General features: G+C 37.6%; 1 protein-coding gene across 4 annotated transcripts in view; it reads right to left on the reverse strand.

Annotated features, from left to right (window-relative positions):
- The window catches only part of HECW2 (HECT, C2 and WW domain containing E3 ubiquitin protein ligase 2), a 177,890-nt gene that overhangs the window by 74,082 nt on the left and 83,591 nt on the right, over positions 1–20,217 (reverse strand). For all 4 annotated transcript variants that reach the window (XM_062578146.1, XM_062578145.1, XM_062578147.1 and 1 more), the window contains 2 exons: positions 13,747–13,854; positions 1,770–1,864 (listed from right to left, as the gene is read on the reverse strand). In XM_062578146.1, coding sequence (XP_062434130.1) covers positions 1,770–1,864; positions 13,747–13,854 — 203 coding nt within the window. The remainder of the gene's footprint in view (positions 1–1,769; positions 1,865–13,746; positions 13,855–20,217) is intronic.

A 20,217-nucleotide genomic window follows, 5' to 3' on the forward strand; every position in this document is an offset into this window, starting at 1 on the left:
CAGTGTGCTCTCTTTCTTTGGCTTATTCTAACATGTACTGTTTTCTTGTTAAAAACATTATCTATCAACAAAAAGGGCTTCCCTATGCTATACATGTCTTTCTGCTAAGTCACTGACTCAGTTTATATTAGGTTACTGTATGAATAACGTTCACATAACTAATCATTACTTTTCATGTTCCATAGAAAATACAACTGCTTACAATTCAGTTATAATACAACGATTTATAACTATTCTCTAGCAATTTTACAGTAGTGGAGGTCCTCACAAGCTGACATTGCTTCAGATGTATCAGTGTCTTGATTCACTATCTACTGTTTTCCAGCTCCACTGTGATCTGAACAGCAATTTCAATTTTTCTGTTCCAATTTCCATACCTGATCCCACCATAAACACTTAGAATTTTGAACTACAAAGGCTAGCTTATCTGGGAAAACAGTGCTCCTGAATGCTAGATCAGACCTTGTTTGTCTACTAGAACAGTGTTCAAATGAACTCAACAGAATGTTAATTGCTTATCCAAAACATAAGATGGACTGAAATACTTGGTGTGATTTGGCTCTCACTAAATGTCTAATCACCTAATACCAAAATTAGGAAAGATCCAAGTAAGCAGGTAACTTATTACAAATTCAAGAAAACCTGGACATGTACCTTGACTCTTTCAGCACAACCAACTTTTCTGTAATAAGAGACATCAACAATACCAAGAGAATGTAATATCCTCCACTAGACTGCTTAAAGTGTAACCCTGACAATATGAAAATAGTGCTCAGTATTAACATTTAATAATAGGTATGCTTATGTATAACTAACCCAACATAACATTTTTAGTAAGTCTCATCTGAGCTCTCATATGACATTCTTATCAGGGAAACTAACAGCTTGCTATTAGTTAGAGCCGCATACTGTTAGCACAAACATGTTTACATAAACTACATCTTCTATCAGCAGTGTCAGGGTTACGTCCAGTCTCCAGAATATTCAGGACTTCGTACTGCCTTTCAAAGGAAGCAAAAATTAACCACACAATAATGACCAATGACTCTGACAAAAAGGTCTAACTCCCAAAGATATAAATGCGTATTGAAAGATAAAAGTTCAGATGTTCTTTTGGGTAGTGAGCTTCCAAAATATTAGTATGCATATAGTATGCATTCAATTAAAAAATATACATTTCTTTTTAAACAATTAAAAATTCCTTAAAACATCCTGTATTTCAAAAGAACAATTCATAAGGAATTCATAAGTTTCATAAGGAAACTGTAATAAGGAAACAATAACCCTCGATAGAGAATTATCTAAATTTCAATGGTATACGAACACTCAAAGAATTAACTTATTTCTGCAAGAGGAATGCTGTCCAGTCAGTCTTATTTTTTTATGTTAGTAATTGCTATCTCATCAATAGCTTAACTTTAAATATTAACAAACAGTAATAACAAATGGAGACTCTGATAAGGATTCAGTTTGTATTAGGTAACCATTGGAAAATGTTTACCTAGACTGTTAAATTAGAGCATACCTGCAGCCTCAAAGTTGAAAGCAAGCAAAGTCAAATTCTTAGCAAAAAAGATTCCTTTTTGTAATCATGAAAAGTACAAAACTTAGAAAAGCATTTCCTGATTTTGATGATTTTGTCAAGTAATCTCATTTTTTGCAAAAATTGCAGTTGATGGTAAAACTAGATTTATCTTGACACATTTATCTGAAATTTAATATTATCTTCTTACATAAATAAAATGAACAAATAAATAGGTTAAACTTACCATCACAGCAGGGTTTTTCACAGTGATACATGGAGTAGTAGCTCGGAGGGCTCCACTAACACCATGGTAGTATTTAAAACAGATCTTTATTTCAGCTGAAAAACATTAATCGCATGAAATCCTTTGTGACTGATACTGGACAAGAGAGAGACAACGAAGGGAATACATGCATATAGGGAGTCATAGTTCACTTCTGTTCAAATGTGTGGGCTGTTTCACCAGCATGATTTACTAAAATATTTTCAGTACACAATAACGGTAACTGAATTGTATTTTCTCTCAACCTGTAGAAGCCTCTCTCTCAAAAGTGAATAAATTTTTTTGCTGAAGTGTGGGTAACCTCTGCATTTTTTTTTTAATTTTAACTAGATTTCTACTCAGTGTCGGTGAAAAAACAGCAGTGCATTTTTTGCAGTTCTTGCAGTTGAGATGTCCACTTACTAATGAGTAAGAAACGTTTAAGTATTTACAAACTATGCTTCATATTAACCCGCTTTGTTTTGAATGGATCCAGAGGGGAAGGAAATGAGATTAATATTCAGCTGAGAAGAAAAGTCCATTTCAACATAAGAGAGTGAATTATTATTTTTTCACAGACCTGGAAGTTGGGAATCAAAAAATTTGACATGTATTTGTTTTATTCTTAAATTATTTAGTCAGATGGAAATTGATGCCCCTCTCTACAGTTTTATAAACACAGGTGGAATTAAAGATACGTTATATCTTGATACTCCATGAAGTGTTAAAGCAACTGATTACTTTGCTTCTCAAATGGAAAGGGCTGTGTAGCCTGTTTAGACACATGCATTAACATATATGTTGACATAACAACTTAAAGAGAGACATTCTGTTTACACAATCTATACAAGCTTCTTTCATGTCAAAGCAATAATTCTCAAATAAATCACTTTCTCCTGTGTTAATTGTGATTCACCAAGACAGGATAGAAGGGAGACCTGCATTGCTGAATACGTGCTAAGCGCAGCAAGCTCTTGAGTTGTGGCGGTGGCTGAGGCTACCTGCTCGCACTTCTTCCCTAACCTTAGGCAAGGGCACAGAGAACAGAATGGCTCCACGTATCCCTCTATGCACAGTAAAACACAGGTCTGCAGGAAATAGTGGCAGAGATTCAGGGTATGTTTATCTGGATTATAATAAAACCATATTTTCTTTAAGACAATCATTGTTTCTTCCTATGACTTAATTCTTAGAAGACTGAGGAGAAAAGAAATCATTAGATTGTCTGCTCTGATCAGTATTGCGCTCTTTGTTGCCCCTTCTCCACTTCATGCACTGGAGGTCTCAGTCACAGCTTAAAACAGCAAGTTGATACTTACATGCAGGATACACTCACCACTCTGCAGCTCTGGCCTTCATGCATATCATCCTGAAGTCAACTAAATCAAAATTAATTTTATTTAGCTCTGCCTATCTTGTTAGATCATTCTATATGTATCTTTCATTGTTCTTATCCATTTCTCTAATTCTCATACCAACCACAAATAAAATCAGTAGGAATGTTAGATTTATTTCCAAATTGCAGATGAAAATCTTTAAAGCACTTCATCTTGTGGCAACCATCTCTGGCAGAGCCCCACTTTTAAGATTTCCCCTTTTTGTGAGCTGTCAAATCTTCTACTATCATTTAGTATGCTGATCCAAAAATACTCTTGATGGTGGTAATAGACATAGCTTGATATTACAAATATTACAAAACTCAAGTTCTCAAAGTTAGGATTCCACATTAGCCCTACAGATATTCTGATGTTCAGGTAGGAGTGGAGATCCAAGCATGACTGATCATGGGGAAAAGCTGCAAATAGGCTATTTACTGTACATTGGAAAGGTCATTCTATATGAGTAGGATCCATCATTCAGTGATCTGTTTCCAGAAATACTTTAATAGTGAATTAAGCATAAAGCAGCAGGTTACCCCCTCTTACTGTGTCGAGACCTTCTATTGCTTAAGAAAAAGTAACTTACCGTATTTTCCAGCTAATATTTCTGCTACCGTTTCATTATAATTGGTTATGAAAAAGCCTTACCAAGATATTGGCTAGAAGGATTCTTTTCACACTTTGGAAGAAGTTGCATAATACATATGAGAAGGAAGCCTGAAGCACTTCATGTTGGAACATAGGAAAGGGGAACACTTCACCTTGTTTCTGGTCCCCCTGAACAGAGCTTAGTTTGCTGCTTGCATTTACTGCAAACAGAAGTGTATTATGTTTAACTAAATCCTGACCTCCACTGTTGTTTCTCTGTGTTCTTCCAGCTGGACTAAACAGTTATAATTATGGCAGACTGGTCCTGTGGTATTTGCCCTACCTACAACAATCTCTGCTTTCCTTCTCTGCTGGGACAACTTCTGTTTGGTTTGAGTTTGGTGATGGTTTACCTCTGCATACAGAAATGGCCATAGACAGTCACAAATTATAGCATCCAGTTCAGACAGACCAGAAGATGTGCATGAAAGTCTGTGCAGTGCAGTCCCTCTGATTTGGTTCAACAGTATGTCAGCAGTCCTAAAATACAAAACTGCAATGTTCCAAATGACATTTTGAGACAGGCAGCACGATTCCTTGAAGGCTGAGGTATTTCACTGCTGTAAGACAAAATGTCCACTTATCCCTGTTGAGAGAGGATGAAAAATCCATTCTACAAGCCTGCTCAGCCAAAAGAATTTTTTTTAATTGCTGCAGTTACAGTTCAACATTCCTCTACTATCCTCCTCCGAGAACAAAGAGACTGCATCTCAAAACAGTCCTTCAAAGGGAAGCATCTGGCTTACAGTGCCACCAGGGACTCACCCAGTAGAGAGCTGCTGATCCCACTTCTTCCTACTTACAACTGAGTTGTATGGAGTCAAAATACGATGCATCTAACCTGCTCTATTTACCACAAGCTTTAAAGTAAAATTCAAAATACAAACAGGATTTCTAATAAACTACAAAAGTTTATTAGATATGTTAGATATGAATTAGATATTCAATTTTGAGTCAGAAGCTGCAAGTTCTTCTTAAATTGAGGATTTATGTTGACTTATCAACAATGCCTACAGTCAAACGGACACATAATTTTTTCTAGTTCACACAAAATTGGAGTTCCAGAGCTTGGGGTAAGTCCTGCCAACTTTCGTAAGTGCCTGGCTCTTCATATCATGTAAAATGAATACATCAAGTAACCAGGACTCAAATCTTGAGTCTTAATCACATTGTGAACAAATCATGACTATATGAAAGTGTAGTAAGATGAAAAACTATTCCACCAAGCCTTCTTCTTTCCAACTGTGTTGGTCAGCTTTACAAATGACCCCAATTTTGCTTTTGGAGGGTTTCTGGAGCTGCTGTTTTTCAGTCTACTGACAATGACTAATTTCTCCAAACACATCTCTTCAGAAAGGACCCTAGGAATGGAAAGGCTATCAGCTTCTCAAGTCTTCCATCTACGGACTACCACAATATCTTTGAAGATGGACAGCAGGTTTTTTTACGCATTCGCACTACAGTAGCATGTATGCTCCTCTAAAGGCTGAAATGCAAAACAAGGAGCTTTTGATCCTCAGATGTCTCTCTCATAATGACTTCTACAAGCACATAGTACTCTCTAATACCTATGTGTGACTAGTGATAGGAGAACAAAATGTTTAACGCAAAAAATAGATTGAAAGAGACCTTTCATACAACTGAGTTAAAATCATAATAATAACAATAAAACCACAAATCCCTCTAAAACTCTTCAAGACTAATTGCTTGAAGTTAGAAAAAGCCAGCTGAGCACTGAGAAACATGATGTATTGAGACCTCTTCCCCTACTTCCCAATAGGAGTAGTGTTAATTCAACTTGGGCCTTGTACGGATCTACACACATAAACTGTAGAACTGTTGTTTGCACTGTGTTGATGGGATTGACACAAAAGTAGCAGGGCTTGAAATCTGGCATGAAGTTGAGAAGTGGGCAATATGGCACATGCATACGGGCATCACTAAAGTGAGTATGGGTTTACAAGATTAGACCTTGCATATAGTGAGAATACAATTCCTTCATAGGATCAAAAACAGCAAGTGTGATTTTTTTTCATAACTAGTAATGGTAGAAACTACAATTAATACTTAACAATGAAAGCAATCGCAGTGGAACCCTCTGTCAATTCATAGTACCGAGGATCTGGCTCTTTGGCATTTCTAGCTTTCTGTTATCAGAGAAACTGTGATTAGAATACTTGTGATTGATATCTGATGGATTCTTATGCTCCAGAGGTACTGATAACCAATAGCCATGGCTGTTCCTGATAAAAACACATCTCTGTTACTACCTATAAGGCCCCATAAACACAGAGCATCCCACATCCATTCCCTTCTCAGGGACATTCCTTCAGATATCACACAGACTGCAAGAAAGTCTTACAGCCAGCAGACATCTTCTCTTCATTTAAAAATAGAACAAAATGAAATTTAGGTATCTGTGATTCTTTAAAACTTACCATACAGAGCCATAGAAAAAGGCTATGTTAATTAGTTAATCTGAATCCTCCCTAACATCATAATCCCCTCTTTCTAAAGCCAATGGCTGTTAGCATTTTATAGCCATAGACTCAAGTCCATTATATAAAAATGTTGGAATTAACAAAGGGTTTCTGGGACTCAAATACTGACATTTGAATTTCAAAAGAATTCCTGCATGAGATAATCGTGTTGTATTTCTCCCTATGGACTATGCACTCTCATCTTATCAGCTTATTCCAAATAATGGCTTGCTTTTAAAACATGAATAATTCCCCCAAGTCTCCCACTTCATCTGTTTCCTGCCTTTCATATTTTATCTTTGGCCATCAAAAAATTGTTTTTGCGTAGAAATATACTTGGAATACACAATCACCAACATATTTATAGAAGAACACATTCTTTTCCAGGACACACACAACTCATTTCAACATTTTTTTTCCTTTAAAAACAATTTGCTCCAGAGGTATCTTAGTTAATGAAACATTTAAATTAAGAGGTGGAGTCCCCCTACACTGCATTTATAAGCAATGGGCAGAGATACCTCCAGAAGACAAGTCAGATCCTGGCCGGGTTACAACAGTCTCTGGAGATGCACGGCACTCCCTATTAACTGTATAGAAGCTGCACAGCAGCTAACGTTCTCGGACACTTCGGATGGACACAAAAAGTTACTTGGGCTGAATCCATGGTTCTCTGCAGATATAAACATATATGCTCAAATATTCAGTGAGCTAAAGTAGACAACAGCGATCCATCTAAAAAATAATAGGAGAACATGTTTTGCAAACCTTATTTAAGAAAGTTTTGGCACTACAACAGATTAAGTTAGTTTTGCTCAGACTTTATAAACCTAACAAGGGAGACTTGACCCAGGGAAAAGGCCACAGGTTAAACCTTCACATATCTCAGTTGAGCACAAACCCTTGCTAAACAACTGTAGTGCTTTAAAAGTGTTCACACATCCATTAAATCGAATTTCTTTTCTTTATCATGAGAGTTTAATGAACACAAGCTGTTTATTCAGATATTTAACAGTCTTTCTTTACATCATTTTAACTACTTATCTTTGTGATTACATCCTACTTGTAACAGCACAGAACAGCAAACAGCAAAACAGCAGAATGCAAGTGCCAAAGTAGGTTGCCTCCAGGTACTTGCTGTCTCGCTCTGCAGGTGTATCATAGGATTTATTTTACAGGCGGCATAATAAGAACTCGATAGTGGCTTAAGAGGACTTACAGAGAGCTTCTTAGGTGAAGAGGCACTACTGGGACATAAATTGTCTATTATTGATACTAGTTCATCTAACCTGTTTCAACGGAAATTACTCAAACAACAGCTGTTTATAAAATTCTCACCATGCTATCACTTGTATCACAGATATTCTTGTTTTTACTCACAGTCATAAGCATTGCCTATTATATTCCAGTTTAGCAAAGCATTTAACTATTATCTACTGGGGATATTATGTGCTTAAGAAAATTGGCAAAATTTGCCACAAATTTTGAGAGAGATGCAATTCTGTCTTAGGTATTTCTGATACTCAAAAATAGCTGTTGAGAGACAACAGACACATATAGCAGAAGTATAGCAAAAAATAGTTCTAACTCAGTGAAGGTGGTCATAAATAGCTTAGGGACAATAATTGCAAGATAGTCCCCAGTTAGAATAAGGGTACTAGTCACACAGTGTTACATACACTCATTTCAACCTAAGTAAATGACCTTTAGAATTTCACTTAAATGAAACCTAAAATTAAAGGAAGATCAAAAGCATATAAAAAACAGATACAAGCCATGAATCACGTTGATAGAATACTCATTAACATTGACCATTTTGGTCAAAACAACTAAAAATACTGAAATGTGCTTCTATCTTTATCAGATAAAACAAGTCTTCACTAAAGCAGCCCTTAAAAGCTAAAAACAAACTCAATTATGAAGTTGATTTTTTTTTAAATTCACATTATTCTTAAACAAAAATGAAATGAAAAAGTTGGGCTAGGAATCTGCTCCACTGAGCACAAAGTACGGCAAGTTTCAGTCTCAACAGACTGCTTTTGCAAAGTTACAACTTTATAGAAATACAGAGTCAAGAGAAAGAATTCTATATAACACTTTAATTGTAACATTATACTAGCATAATACAAACACATGTATTATCACGTTTTCTGAATATATCTCATAGCTTATTCAAGTCATAAAACCGAGATTTTTAAGCAGACAAAACAGACTCAGTCTGTGCTGCCACTATACTGGAGGTATTGCACTGTGCTACCAGAAGTAATTTAACCACAGACTTCCCAAGGGTGACTTGAAAATGATTGAAGCGACAAGACTGGCAGTCTCTGGATGAATCCCAACAGCTGCCACTATGGATTACTGTTCAAGATTCAAACCCACAGCATCAATAAAGCAAATATATGCAAATAAATGTATTTATATTCTGCTTACAGTAATGACTACAACATAGAGTATTATAAACACTAGCAAAAATATTACATTACAAGTAAAGTAGGGGATGGTCTTTCTTGTGGATACTGAAAGTAATATTCATAGAACCAAGAATTTAGCTGATAAATACAAATAAATGTGACTTTATGCCCAACTCCAGGAAATCCATCTCAAAGAGGCCCCTGGCCTCTATGCCTACACAAATAAATTGAACAGGGCCATGCCATGGACTCGAGTACAGGCCTGGGACCATCTATACTGCTTAAGCTTCACCTTGAAGATTTAGAAGCTGCAGTTTCTAAAGGGCTGCTGTTTCTATGAACTAACCTTCACAGAATTCAAGGTTCCTTTCATATTCTCCTGCTGCCATTTCCACTGATCATTTCCATGCATCTTTCTGCTACCTCTATTCTCTGTAAGGAATATTGTCATGTCTACTCCAGCACGACACTCCAAAGGGAGCCGTTGCCATCCCACGTGCACAGACTGACATGCCCAGAAAAACTCTCTGCCCTGTTAAATCATTTCTAGGGCAATTGCAGCCTCTCTCACGTCAGGGGCTGAAGGACCTGCTGTGCTTAAGAGCCTGATGTGAGGCCAATTGCTAGACAACCATAGCAAACACACTCACAATCCGTGAAAGCATTAAGTTGTGTTGCACTGTCATGCTGTTACTGCCTACTCAGAGTAATGCTCCCCAAACTTGTCCCTTTATTTTACAGAAGAAAGAAAACTTTCTGTGGAGCTGTGGTCACTTCTGAACAATCCTCCTGAAATTTATACAGCCAATAACTTAACAGAGCTGTCTAGCAAGTCTCTGTTTTCCTTCCCACACATTTTACCAAGCCTCAGAGCAGAAAGTTTTTAAACCATCTCTATTATGTAAGCAATGAAACTCCATCTCAGGGATACTGATGCTCATATTCACTTTGTTGAATCCCTAAAATGACAGAGCCCGTTTTCATGCTTACATCACACTTCATCTTTCCCCAAGGAAAGAAAAGAAGAGCATCTACCTCTGTAGCAGCTGGCTCGGCAGCGTAAAGCCAGCCACTTCGTCTAGGGGAGATGGCGTAAGGGCCCAAGTTGTTTGTGATGGTGAGCTGAAGTCTGTCCTTTGCAGGTACTTTATTTCCCCTCTACATACTCGTCTTCTCCTCCCTCAGCACCTCCCCTCCAAGGGTGCTCCTATTTCTGGAGCACATTAAGTTTATTTCTCGTTATTTCATTGCTGATTCTTTTGATTCCCCCTTCTGAGGGTACAGTCTTTGGAAATTTTTTGTGTTGATTTTTGCTGAAAGCTAGTGAGAGTTTTCTTTGATCATCTTTGTTTTGCTAGTTTTCAGTGCTTTTAGGGGAACTGATGTCTCTTTAGCACAAATATGATGAGTATCTCCCTCCTCTTCTTTCTGGGGATTGCCTGATCTGAATGCAGGAGATGGCAAACTACGCCTTTATACATGTTACTTGCTTGGGAAATAGGAGATGCTAAATCTACAAGGAGGGGTTTTAAGAACAGACTAAACGCCTGAAAAATCGCATTAAAAGACCACAGATACATAGTAATGCCAAACTCAGAAAAATGCTTAACCAAGTCTAACACTAAGCATAAATTCCAGAGACCTCAATTACACTATTAATATGTTTACAATTATGTTTGTGGAATAACAGTGCAAGTTCCTGAATAAAGAGGCTTTTCTTAAAAAGACACAAATCTGAGGATTGCAAGAATCTGCTGCCCTAATCCAAACTCCTACTGAACTAACATCAATGCAATTAAATTAGAAATATTCCTTCTGCATGAGATTCATTTGCATGTGGTTTGTTAGCAACACTGTCGTCCTCCACACTTTGCCCTACAGAGATGTTGCAGCCTTACTGGTGAAAAGATTTGCAATGTCCTGAAGCTTTGACAATGGTAGGAAAAAAAACACAACCAAAGCCTTTGGAGTAATCTGGATGTGGATTATCTCAACTCATTATTCAACATTAGTAAATTCTTCAGTTCAGCTGCTTTTCTTGACAAAGAGACAGGCAACATCAGGCCAGTTTCACTTATCTTTTGACTGTAATTCCTAAACAATTATCATAGCTATTTAACATAACTCTTAACAGGCATGTATAAATTCTCTTTGCCAGAGCTGGCTCGAGGTTTCTCCAGTCTGCGGCTAACACCCCCATCTCTCCTCATGGATAGGAAGAGAAGGGAGCCTGCTGGTCATATAGGTATAGCAGCATATAGGTAGTGCAATCCAGAGCTGCCTGTGCTCCAAGCAGACAAAAATGAAACAGCTCTGAGCTATAAATCCTATGGTCACATAAGTCCATCTCTACCTCAGTTACTTATCTAGCTTAATAGCAGCCTTCTGGAGCTCAGGCATGTCAGAGTATAAGCAATGACCAGAGGACCAGGTCAAGAGAAGCATCGTATGTTCAATAGAGAGACTTGCAAGTCTCTGCAACAGAGCTGGAGCAATCCTGCACATCAATTGCTTTAAAAAACTGTGGACATTGCTGCAGAGCCTGGAGTTGTTCTCCATCCTAATAGTTCTACCCATTGCTAGGGAAGCCCTGTTGAGCTGCTAATGCTCTGTCGCATGTCATTACCAGGACAAGTAAATATGACAACCCCCTAATTCCATGACTTGCATACGATATCTTCTGACTCTTGATAATGATATTCCTCAACACAAGAAATCCACACTTGCAGAGTTTGTTCCAATGTTTGGAAAACAACGGCAGAATAATGCATCAGAGAGACCTTAACTGCACCAATCAGCCCACACTTCCCGGGGACACCAGCTGCCCCATTTGCCTCTCTCTCTCGCTCCCTTGCCATGACAGCAGCACCACACTCAGTGCAGCACTGAGAGCACAAACTGTATCAGCACCACAGCGGGAGAAAGAGGCTAGCAGCAGGCCTCTGTTTTTCACCGCAGCTGGCGTACACCGGAGCAGCATCCCTGTCTGCAAAATGCAGGGAGAACATGAGCTGGAAGAGGTAGAGCATAGTGGTCCCCACACCCAGCCTGGTGCTGCACGGCGTAGGCTGCCCCATGGCGGTCGTATCTGAACTGCACGGCCACCCACTGCATTTGCAGGAGCTGGGACTTCGTGATGTAAGGAGGGGGTAGGGGAGCACAGCCACCAGCAGTCACGGCACCGTTACAGCTCCCCCATAAGCTAAGAATAGAAACTTTGCTGAGCAAACATTGCCACGGATCCGCGCAGGCTTCCACTTTACAAAGGGCGATCAGAAATTCAGCTAAGCATTTCAGTGCAATTCTTGGCCTCTCACTACAAACACAAATATCACTGGTAACATATTTATCTGCCACAGTATGTGCTACAGCAACATACACTCATAAACATCCCTTTTTACAGGTCTCAACTGCTGCATAATTCCTTGATTCTTGTTCCTAATATGTCAGCAGAACTGTTAACTGGTAACGCTCCCGGTGACTGAGGAATAGGTACACTGCACTCTTCGTAAGGGCCAGTTGCAAAGTGCAGTTGGTTACAAAGTGCAAGTGATTTTAAGTTGAAACTGCTAATTCTTGAAGTAGTAGCCTAGGCTACTCACATGAAATAAATACATTGTCCAAGAGCCTCACCTCAGTAGATTATGGAGCAACACACAATCAGCTGAAGGATATAAACAAATACCCTGGAGGCCAAACTGCCAGTATTAGCAACAATATGGATATAGTTTGTATCTACAAGAAGGAAAAGGAAAGGAACTCTTCTAACATACATCTTAATCTGCTTTAACATATCGCTGTCTCTGGCACCAGGAAACTTAATTATCTTCTTGACCTTCATTATTTTCTTAATCTTCATCTTCAGTTCAACCGTTTTTTCTTGTAATAAACTCCTGAAATTGATTTTAATTTTATCCTATTAAAACTTTTTTCACTCCTATATTATTGTATTGCATTTGTAAAAAAAAATGTGCTGTGTAACGCATATGATAACTTGGCAAGATGCACGGATGAGTTCTAGAAATATGAAGTTTCATTAATTATTTATAGTAAAGGATACACAACACCTCTTGAAATACACGTACTGCTGTTATATCCATTAATTAAAAGAAGAATTGTGTTAAGACCTACATTTAGCAGCCCTGCAGCATGCGGTGAGGTAATAATAGAGTCAGAGTATATATATAATTTTTCTAATTTATAAAGCAAGATTCATGACTGTGAAGCTGAAAAGGTGGTAGAGCAGCTCTCAGCTCACTTGGGACAGACTGCCACTTTGACGGCAGGCATATCATCGTTCAACAAGCTCACATACACCATTCCAGGACTAGAATATCAACTTCTCCAGGGGACCAAACATTCTGGAAAGTAAGATAACTCCTTTTCACTGAAAAGCAAAAAACAAAAATCACACAGCAGAGTGGCTTAACTTTCTATAAGTCAAAGGAGTGTCATATCACTCTGATTTGAAACTTTACTACCAGTACTTCTCACGGAGTTCATCTGAAGCCTGTTCCTTCCAGTCAGACTGAGTCTCTCAACGTTTCAAAGCTGCCTGGTAGATTTTTCAGTGTAACAAAACTTTAGCTGAAAAATCCAGAAGTGGCTGGACAGGCAGCTGATATTTCCTAAAGACAAATCTAACCTTAATACTAAGAAACACTAGCACTACTGACTTATTATCTTTTCCTTTGCATGTATTTGTCATTAACATTTTGTCCAGTTGAAATTTTAAGCTTCTTAGAAAGGGAGTTCATCTTTCAATGCACGTATACTATATGACACTGCAAAAGGTAATTTTTTTCTCCCTTAAGCTGAAGTACACCATTTAAGAACATCCCTAGATTACAGATGTACATTTAAGCTCAACTCCTTTATGATGTCTGGCAAGGACATTAAAAAAAAAATTGTCCCTTGGAGAAGTATCAATTCCTTTGGTTTTTCAGAGACTTTGACAAAATGGACATTAATTGTCACCTGGTTGGCATGCCTTCATACAATCACAGGCATGCCTTGGATTGCATAAATATGTACTCACATTCCATAAAATACGGGCCAGGTTCAATTCGCCATACGATTTGTCCTTTCTGTGTGCCAGTCACTCCCCGATTCTTGGAATCCCAGAAATTAGCTGGAGAGTTCTCATCTGAAAGAAAAAGAAAATAAATCTTTATTTGTAAAGCAATATTTATAATAGTAAGTTGCTTGATTGTTTGTTGGGGGTGGGGGAGAGATGTTGTTCAGTTCAAGAGGCCTGGACACAAACATGGACTTCTGTTTGGAGGGGGAAAAAAAAAAGAAAAGAAAAAAGATAAAAAGAAAAGAAAAAAAGATAAAAAGAAAAAAAACAGACTAATTGGCAAACAATAAATGGCTTTTCCTTTATGGTTACAGCTAGATCAATTTATACAGAGTGAGCAGACATTCATATAGCCATAGCAAACATATGGTTTCCTGTAAGAGGTGGCCTACCAAAGTAAAGCATCAAATTCCAAAACTTAACTCAATAGACAGGTTATTGGGAACGTATAGCGATCGCAACTTAAAACACCACAACAGTTTTCATCAGAGGGTTGTCACAACATTTATTTATAGCTGTCCTGCTCTGAGACATGCAAATAAAGCATTCATTTCCAGAAATGCTACTGGAGGTATCAAGACTTCCTTTAGGTTTTAAGATATTCCTGCCTTTTAGAAACTAGAGAGAATATTTTGACACCTACACCAAAAAATCTGACACTCTATTTCCTGACCTGTACAGTATTATCACCCTTCAGCAAACCTGAGTCACAGGTTCACAAAAGGGCAGAATTCCCTTTGTCCCCTCTGTCATTAACGAGACAGAGATAACAGAGTGATTCAGTGAAATACACTCAAAAGAGCAGAACTGAGAAGCAAATAATAAGTATCTGAATATCAGCTTAACAATATCAATGTTTTCCCCTTGTAATTAACTCTTTACTTCTAACAGTAACAGGCCTTAAGATCTGTTTGTTTGTTTTTTATTTACCAGCTTACATTCAGACACCCAAAACACTTGAATGAAACAAAAACCGAGTGAGGAGCTGTTTGAAAGGAAACAGATTGGTTACAACAACCCACAAGACACCGACAAAAGTCCAAGTTAACTTATTTTATACACAAAGTTCTTTGAACGTATGCATGATAGTAAGTGCATTTAGGCAGCTGATTCTTATGTAGACATAGATAAATTCTACTTCAAAAGCCACCAAATACCAAATTCTTCCCAATGATGCTTGATATCACTTACTCTTTTTTAAAAAATAAACAAACAAAAAATCTTTTATTATATATACCTGAATGCATTCTACAATCTTAAAAAGACTTCACCAAAAACTTAGTCTACTGTGGCTTTGTGCATGAAGCTCTTACCTATTCAAGCAGGCTTTCTTTGTACTTCAGTAGGAAATCCTGCATAAATAAAACTGCAAAATTTTCACCTATGTTTTAGAAATCCATATACTATTTATGAAAGAGTAATAAGTAATGCAGCTTTATTACTTTCACCTTAAAATACATACACATACACAGAAAATTTTCCTCTTCTACTTCATTGTTATCTCAGCATACGCACAATATTCTATTGAATTACGATCAGTGCAGTCTATACATTTACATTCCACTGAATTGATAAGCAAAGTACTACAGGACACAAACTGGAGGTCTTCTTTGATTGTTCAAGAGAAAATTATGCATCCCATCCACAACCTGAGGGATCTTCAGAGAGTCAAAAAGAAGCCAGGGAAATCTTTATAGAGATTTTTGTGCCTCAAGGCATGGGCAACTTGGAGAACTTGTAGTAAGCTGTAGTCTGAATACCTCAACATTATGATGACTCCAAAATAATTTCCTAACCATCTCCTAAAGTCTGTGATCCTGGAGGACATATAGAATATTCTCAGACTTGATTTTCCATGTGGACTCAATACAATAGTACATGAACTGCTCACATCACAAAGTCAGGCATGCAGACAGTAAAAGCTTAAACCACGCGTGCTTATTCTTCCTCATTAAAATTAAAAAAAAAAATCCATAGTCAGCAAATCTGCATCACATCCGTATATTTCTTCTCTGCAAAATGGTATGAAGAGGACTTTTTAAAGTACAGCCCCTAGAACATCACAAAGGCCTCCAAAAATCTCTGTATGCAGCTTGCAATGAGACTCAAAGCAGAGCCACATAATACTGATGAACTTTCAAATATTCCTTCCCCACTCCTAATCAAAGTCCTCACTATTGGGTTGTTTTCCATGGATATAACTCTGGGAAATGGAAAGATATAGTTTAACATCCAACATACCTATGTTGGTGCATATTTTAATCCATAATACAAGCTTGGCTAGCCAAACCATAGCTGTCAAAAGAGAATAGACCTTTGAAAAATTCCAGTTATCTGAAACACTAATAGTTTTAAATTATTCAGTGTTCTCATTACGTCTAAGTAAGTAAGGATGTAGTCTGCAACAAAGCTAGCTTCTCTAACTAGCTCTACCTTTTCTGAATTTCTGTATTTAATCAGCTAGAGTCTGTTCTTAATTCCAAACAGAAGGATAGATATCTGATATATCATAACCATAAACAAGAAAATTCTGAATATTATCTAATTCAAGAGATCAAAAAGCTTTTAAACAATGAAATATGACTTTAATAGTGGTGTTTCCAACAAATAAAACGCAAGCTGTTATTCTTTGTTTTTTAAATCAATGGCCAAGTAAAGTCAATAGGAACCTTTACAGAAACATCAGTGAGCTTCAGAAAGGTGTCCTACATGAACAAGATACAAGGCAAGTCTGAAATTCTGAGAGCTGGCAGTTACAAGAAAGAAGTGTATTTGCTTAGACCTTAATTAATAAAACTCAACATTTAACGAAGTGTCTAGATTTTCATCCTTTTCATCAAGGATGAGTCTCCTTTCCAGTGAAAAAAGTCAAATCATTGACACTCTGGTCACAGGCACATTACCATTGCAACAAAAGGTGGTGGAGGCAGAGGGATGAAGGATGCTGACAGACTACTGCCTGGCAACCATCTAATCAAATTACAGAAGTTTTTTTGGACAGCTTTCATTTTCTTCTGAAAGAATTGAATTTTTCAACTTTTATGTAGTTATCCACATAGGTAAAAATTATCAATGTATATAGAAAAATTACATGAAAGACTTTGTGGTTTTAAAAAAGAAATCAAACAATGCAAGAACATTACGCTACACAGTATTACAGAAATTCACCTATCAACAATGCAATAAAAGTTGTGGTAAATTTAGCTGTGATAGTCTCAGTATTAATAATCTGTGTAAAAAGTGAGAGAGAGCAGAGCATCAGGATTACCACTGCCGCCTCACCAAAAACATACATATTCCCTAGGGAACTTCAGTTCTAAGAAGTTCTAGTGCCTTTTTTGTCAATAACTTTTGCTGTTTATGAAACTGGCTGCTTTTCCAGAATCTAGGCCAAAGAGTTTATATAAATATCAGCTCCCAGAACATAAAATATGCAACAAGATACTGTATTAAATCATTAGTATCTTGTCATCTCAATCTATGCTTCTGAAAGAAATAGCACAATGCAAGATCCATGGGGTCAGATTTCTATCTTCAATAATTCCATTAGACACAAAATGTTACAGAAAATAACTTCCATCTTACAGTGCTGCAACTCCTGCACAAATCAATGAATGCAGAAATTTATGCTCTCCAGCATTTAAGAACGGGTAATAATAAATATTACTGTATGGAGCTTCACACTGATTAGTGCTCCTTGAAACCACTGTAAAGCAAACATGTTCTGAGTAATACTGGTTTTGACATTTAACTGCTAAATAATCTCTGAACCTGGTACTAAGAGTTGAACTCAGTTGTTCTGTTCCTTCAGGCTTCACCATCATTACCAATTCCTTTAAAGATAAATTAGATACCAAAGAAATCTGTGTAATCTTACTACCCGCAACTCACCCTCCATGTCAGTTTTTCCAACACAGTTCTCCACCAGTGTCCACAGTTTCGCCCAATGCAGCTATGAACACAACGCAGCTCTCACTTACATATGTCAAAACTATAAGGCTTTCTTAAGTGAAATGCAATACACAAGTAAGTCCTGGATATGTGTATAAACAGTTCAATGAAAGAAGGCGGCATCATTTTTACAAAATTACAAGCTTAAGAGTCATAAGAAACTTGTTTGGATAACTTCAGTAGGTTATTTCAAATGCTTAATAACCTCACTTGAAACTGATCCCACAAGCAGCAGTCACTTTTTTTTTTGTTAGTCAAAATGTCTCTTTTTAATGCTAGAAAAAGGCTCAGACATTACCTGAGTAAATTCCAAGAACTAACTGTAATCTGTTGTGCACAGTTCTGCTAAATGGATTACTAGAAGCAAGACTAATGCTCTGTTGTGGTCTCTCTGGCTAATTAAGCAGCATCGCAGACCTACACTGAAGGGCTCCGAAACAAGGAAAACGGTCCTATCAAAAAGGTTTGGAGAAAACATGTAAAGCATTCTTAACCCAAATAAAGTAACAACTTAAGTAAGTTGAAAGCATGACAGCAGAGACTTTCTGATTCTGCCCATTGCTGTGAATCAGCTGTCAGAGCCCATGCAGAATTTCCACCTGCCTCACGTGAGGAGGTGCAGGATGCTCCTGCCTGTCGGGTCTGCAGCAGCACAGCCCTCTCCAAGGCTGCACCAACTCTTTGTGTCTGCAAGAACACAGTGACTCTAACTCACTTCGTGTAGAAACTCCTGAGGCTAGCTTTATAGGGAACTTCAAACCAGATGGTTCTTGTGTAGCAGATCCAATCTCTTAACCATCTTCATGGCCCTTCACCAGACTTGCTCCAGTATGTGCAGTCCTTGCCTGTGCTGAGTGTTCCTGTCCCTGTCGGTCTGTGTATGTGTACACACGTTGGTCAGCCATGTGTAAACACATAATACACACTTGTGAGTGCCCACTGGGAATACTGCTCAGCCTCACCATCGGCAGGATATGGGAACAGAGAGTTGCAGCAGCCTTGCCTCTGATTCAGCAGCCCCTAAAAGAGAGGCTCTAGATTACCTAAAATTTGAATGGAGAAAGGATATGCACTGTTCAAGTAAAAGTCAGTCTGAAGTCGGTTAGCAAGAGGACACACTGATATGCTTGGATGGGAATCCCATATAATCCTTATTGGTTAAAAAGAAAAAAAAAAAAGAAAGAAAAAAAGAAAAAAAAATGTTTCTGAACACACTGTAGAGTCTCTGAGAGATCAACTGGTCATACAGCAAAATTACTTGATCCAGGCAGATGCAGCCTTCTCGCTACTGTTTCACAGAAGATGCAGTGGAAGCGTCTTCATTCCATGCAGAGCCTTTACTGGCCTAGCGCGAGGACACCCCAGCTCATCACACGATAATCGACGAAGTCTCCTCAAGATGAGTCTCCTCATCTTGATCCAGTGTGCACTCCATGTGGGAGATTTGTTTGGTCTTACACTTAGTCCAAGAACTGAATACCCAGCAAATCCCTTAACTGTTTCCAGGCAGCCATTTTTCAACAGAAAAGTATTTTTCTTAAAAAACCTACCACCCAGCTCACTTTTTATGCATAAAGCAAGGTGTTGGTTTTTAAGCAACAAGGTTTGTTTACCTCAGTTTGAATCATTAAGGGCACGTGATATCCTGGTATCTGAATCAATATAAGGGACATATTATCTGCATTGTTTCTTGGATGTAATTTATAAAGACAGCATTCTTCCCAGATCCTAGTTCCCAATTTTACAGATAATGAAATACAGAGAAAAGCACTACAGACCTAACATACTACAACTCATAGGACTGACCACTTTTGCCTAACAAGAAAAATGCCTTCTTCAAACAAAAAGAATGATAAAATCCATGGATTCTTAGTGTGGAAACTTTAGGGTTCATTTATTGCATAGGAAAGAGATTTAAAAGTTCATTACAGCAATCTAATAGCTTCAAACTTTTCTATGATGATCTCTTCTCTGTAATGCATTTATAAAGAAGCTTGTATGCAGATCTCAGAAAGAAGGTGATGCTAAGCAGATTCAGTCACTGTATGGTTTTAATTGTCTAAAAAGTTATCTTCATCTTTCACTACCATAAATGGATTTTCTAATTTACAGCTCTTCAAAAATCCATGTAGAAAAGATCAACAGTATTGCTAGCAACACTGTATCCCTGCATAATTCCATTACCCTCATTTGGTATTTACCTCCTAATCTGTTTTTTCTTTCCTTTCTAGAGGTGTTTTATGCAAAATCTTTTCAAGTGTTTGTATTCTTTATTCTTAATTAAAAAAAACAAATTAAGTTCAATTTGTCAAAACATTGACCCCTTTAAAATTTTAGGTTAATTTTAATGAATTCTTGGGTGCTGAAGGTGATGTGTGACACATTTAATTACCAAGAGGGGTGTTTATGCTCTGCCTGGGGAAGCTTACAAAGCATCCTTCTAAACATGTTATTTCTCTTGTCAGGTGTTCTCTTAAG

This window comes from Rhea pennata, chromosome 6 (genome assembly GCF_028389875.1).
Source record: "Rhea pennata isolate bPtePen1 chromosome 6, bPtePen1.pri, whole genome shotgun sequence".
In the NCBI taxonomy this organism is placed as follows: Eukaryota; Metazoa; Chordata; class Aves; order Rheiformes; family Rheidae; genus Rhea; species Rhea pennata.